The 4057-nt window shown below is 32.6% G+C and overlaps 1 protein-coding gene across 1 annotated transcript; it reads right to left on the bottom strand.

Moving 5' to 3' along the window:
- Positions 1–1981: 1981 nt before the first annotated feature.
- LOC108372186 (zinc finger protein 862-like) lies at positions 1982–3563 on the bottom strand. The gene is given in 5 exon segments (XM_017627831.1): positions 1982–2711; positions 2714–3031; positions 3034–3304; positions 3397–3427; positions 3481–3563. Coding segments are annotated over 5 exon segments (1227 nt in total). The 3' UTR covers positions 1982–2187.
- Between the last annotated feature and the right edge of the window lie 494 nt (positions 3564–4057).

Below are 4057 nucleotides of genomic sequence, written 5' to 3'. Positions count from 1 at the left end.
GCGCAGCACTGTCAATAAAAAATAAATGAATTTGAAAAATCGGGGCTGTTTTAGAGTCACTTCAAACTGCACTTAATTACACTATAATTGAATGAGCTACAAAACTGCATATCAGAAATTTTTGTAAAAATATTATTAACTTATTCACTGCAGGTCATTAGGATGGCACACTCCTATGTTGCCCTTTTTTAAGAACTGTTTTCAGCTCTCGAGAAAAACGAAGAAATCATATAAAATGCTGCCCAAGAAACGGAAAATAAACTTTCTTTTAAGTTTTAGTTTGTAAAAATTATTGTTGTTTTTCCACAATAAATTTTCATTTAAAAAATGGCCTCGAACTCAATATAAATTGTTGAATATAGTTTGTAAAAAATTTTAAAATTGCATTTACCCGTAGAATATGCTATATCGTCACTAGACACGAATAAAGGCGCGAGCTCAAAAGTTGACGGCGAAAAAAGACGCATAAAAAAATTTCAGCGTCAAACACTCTTAACATACTTCGCCAAAGTTTTTTATAAGCATCTTTTTTTGCAAAATTTTTTTAAACGCTTTTTTTCACCGTCAAAACACCAGCGCGCCTTTATTCGTATGTAGTGACGATATTTTTACAAAAAAATTATATTAAATAAACAAACGGAAAACTGTAAATACTAAGAATTGAAAGAGTGTGCAATTCGAATGACGAGGAGTGTATATGAGTGGATGTGATCACTACCCCAAGCAGCGTTGCCACTTGAGAATATTTTCAGGTACCAAAAAGCCTACCAAATCAGTTTGCAAACTACCAAAAAATTTTTTTATCATTAAAACGAGATTTTATTAAATTTACGGGTTTTGCAGATTAACAGTAGGTATAAATTAAAATACCAAATAATATGGTTTAAAGTGCTTCAGTTTGTTATCCATTCAAGCAATACTTGAAGTTTACATGAAATAAATTCGGGCGTTTCAATAAATTAATTAACGTATCGTATAAAAACATTTATAAACATGGTNCGTATAAAAAACAGTTATAAGCATTGTATATAGTTTTGATATTAATTCAATTCATATCAAACATTTTGATGTATAAAACAACAAATTCAGACATTTTATGCGCTTAAATAAAAGTTAGGTTGTTCACACTTGCTTGGTTATCAGGTTATGTGGTTATATTTTTTATTCAGTTTACAACAATAAAATTCACTACAGAATAATAATTTTTAACCAGGTAACCAGGTAACCAAGCGTGAACAACCTAAGTGTTAAAAATATTATACACAAAACGTTTGTAAAAAAACGTACCGAGTATATATGTATATCTTTGAGATCAATTCATTTCATTCAAACGTTTTTTTTCTTCGACAAGACAATTTCAAGCATTTTATGCGTTTAAAAACAAAAAGTTTTTATATCCTATATTGTATCAAAAAAAAAGTTTTTATATCCCCTAATTGTATACAAAATGTTTGTAGAAAAATCATACATCTTTTAGATCTCTTTTTGCTGACCACACGTAATGTGCATCAGCCTTTTGTACTAGTTGTTTACAGTGCATAATACTATATATTGTCCTGATGTTTAGTTTATTTCTGAGTTTGGTTTTTACAAGCGCAAATTCAGAAAATTTTCGTTCAGCAGCCGCAGAACTGTATGGAAGTGTCATTAAATTAAACACAAAATTTGTTAAATCAATAAAACAACACACATTCAAACCATTTTTAATGTTACTAACAGTACTCCAAAATGAAGTGATATCCATATCTTTTTTTAAATTATTATCACTCGACCTAAGTAACTTCCATTGAGTTATCACTTTATCGGGATCGCAGTCCACTAAATTTTTAAATTTTAAAATTAAAGGTAATATTTCTACATTTTCTTCCAAAAGAACATTACCTGGTGTTATAATTTTTAGAAGCTGCAAATCTTCCCTTCCAAAATCAAATCTCGCTTTGATTTGGTCCAAAAGTTCAATGTAGAACTCAAGAATGTTGGTTTTTATCTCTTAACGCTTAAGTTACTTTGAACAAATTCCTCAGAGCTTGTTCCAATAAAAATTTTTAATACGTTTATATGATTACTTTTGTCTCTATAATTTATACATACATCGTTAAACTTTTTTTGGTCAAGGAAATTACTTAAAATCAGAAGGAAATTAGATTTAATATTAGAGTATAAGTATGGCAATCGACAACTATCGGACTAAAATTCCTTATCCAAATTATTAATGATGGGGAGTATATAGGACAAAAATAAAAAGTATGCTTTAAGTTTTGAGTTCATTGCGTTTGCTAGCTCTGCGGATCGAATTCCGTTGACTTCGAGAAAATTTGAAATAAAATATAACCTCAGACTTTCCCATTGTTCAATAAGTCTACAAATTACAGCTTCTAAAGAAAGCCATCTTGTTTGACATATACCGAGAATTTTATGTGGTTTCACTGAACAATAATCTTGAAATTCTCTAAATTCGTAGATCCGCTTAGGGCTGTGCGAAAAAAAAGAATAAATGTTTCGACATAAAACTTCAATACTGCTCGGTAGTTTTTTGCAAGCGTAACTGCAACACAAATGTAGTGAGTGGCATGTGCATGTTATGTGAAAAACATCAGTCTCCGTTTTCAACAATGCCTTCAGTCCTCCGATGTTACCTGCCATTACACTCGCACCATCTGTAGCTAGTCCGATCAGATTTTTTAACGGAACATTTTTAGAATTAAAGAAGTTTTTATAACAGTAAAAATTGATATCGCATCTGCTTTCCCAAGCTCTATCAATGCAAGAAAGCGGTCATGAACTACGCGGGCGTTGTCGACGTACCTTGCAACAAGCACCAAACACTTCTTCACTGATACGTCGGTTATTTCATCAACTATTAACGAAAATCTTCTAGCTCGCAAATTAGCTATTGTTTTCTCACTTGCATGATTTCCTATCAGCTCAGCGATTTGAGTCGACTTTGTTCTTCCACATTTTAATAGTTTAGCGATATCAGAATCTGGACAACATTCTGCTAATAAACTGGGCAGGAAGTCCATAAGCAAGAAGGCAGATTATGTGTAATACAAAACATCACTAGCGTGTACTCTGCGTGCCAAACCTGCTGATTTACCTTTTCCTTGTTTGAATTAACAAACTTAGACATGCTGATTTGGTTTTTTCCGGCCTTGTATGCTTGAATGTGATTATTGGTGCGCTGGTGGTTATTCAGATGAGTGCGGTGATTTAAAATTGTTTTAAAACATACAATACAAAATGCACAACCTTCCTTCTCTTCAAGCCAGTCAAAATATTGCAGCCATTCACTACGGAATTTTCGCTATGAGAATTTTCAGTATGTGTTAATTGACACATATGTACATGCATAATTAGTCACAATTTTTTACCTGAACAAGTCGTCGTTACACTTACTTCGGACGCTTTAGAGGCTTTACAGATATACCTGCAAATAAACAACGATTAAAAAGTTACAAATTTAAAGCAAAATTAACTTACTTGTCCATCACTAAACTTTTCGCTTGTTTGTTGAATTCAATTGAAGAAATGTGCGCAAATGCCAAGTTTTTGACATTTAACATCTTTCTTTCACTCTTTCTCTTGTCATTATTTCCTTTGCTTGCTATGAATACAGGGTTACCATTCATAGATATTTTTAAAATTACTATAAATAGTATATAGCACTGGCAGTATGCAATCTTAAGCAAACAAATTGTATTTCTCAATTTGGTGCAATTTCACTTTTGCCTACCAAAAGCTTCATCCTACCAACCAAACTACCAAAGGATAATGAGCCTACCAATTTTGGTCCAATTGGACCAAAACGGCAACGCTGACCCCAAGTAAACGCGAGCTGAAAGCGTGATTGTGTTAGTGTGCCAATTACGTTTGAATGAATTTGCGTTCGCTTTGTTACGCTCTCGCATGTATTTGCATGTGATGCTTACGCTCTTTAAGCAGGCGCTCACTCTCTGTCCATGCTTGTATATGAGCAAATTTGACATCGATATAACTGTTGCCAACTTTGTGCCTTTCGCAAGAAATTAAGTGCGTTTAGGGAATTAAAAGGCGAAAA

This window comes from Rhagoletis zephyria, unplaced genomic scaffold (assembly GCF_001687245.7).
Source record: "Rhagoletis zephyria isolate East Lansing unplaced genomic scaffold, Rhagoletis_zephyria_1.1 Rzeph_scaffold_05514, whole genome shotgun sequence".
Taxonomy (NCBI): Eukaryota; Metazoa; Arthropoda; class Insecta; order Diptera; family Tephritidae; genus Rhagoletis; species Rhagoletis zephyria.
The sequence above is the reverse complement of the archived record's forward strand: the minus strand, read 5'-3'. Positions and strand labels throughout refer to the sequence as shown.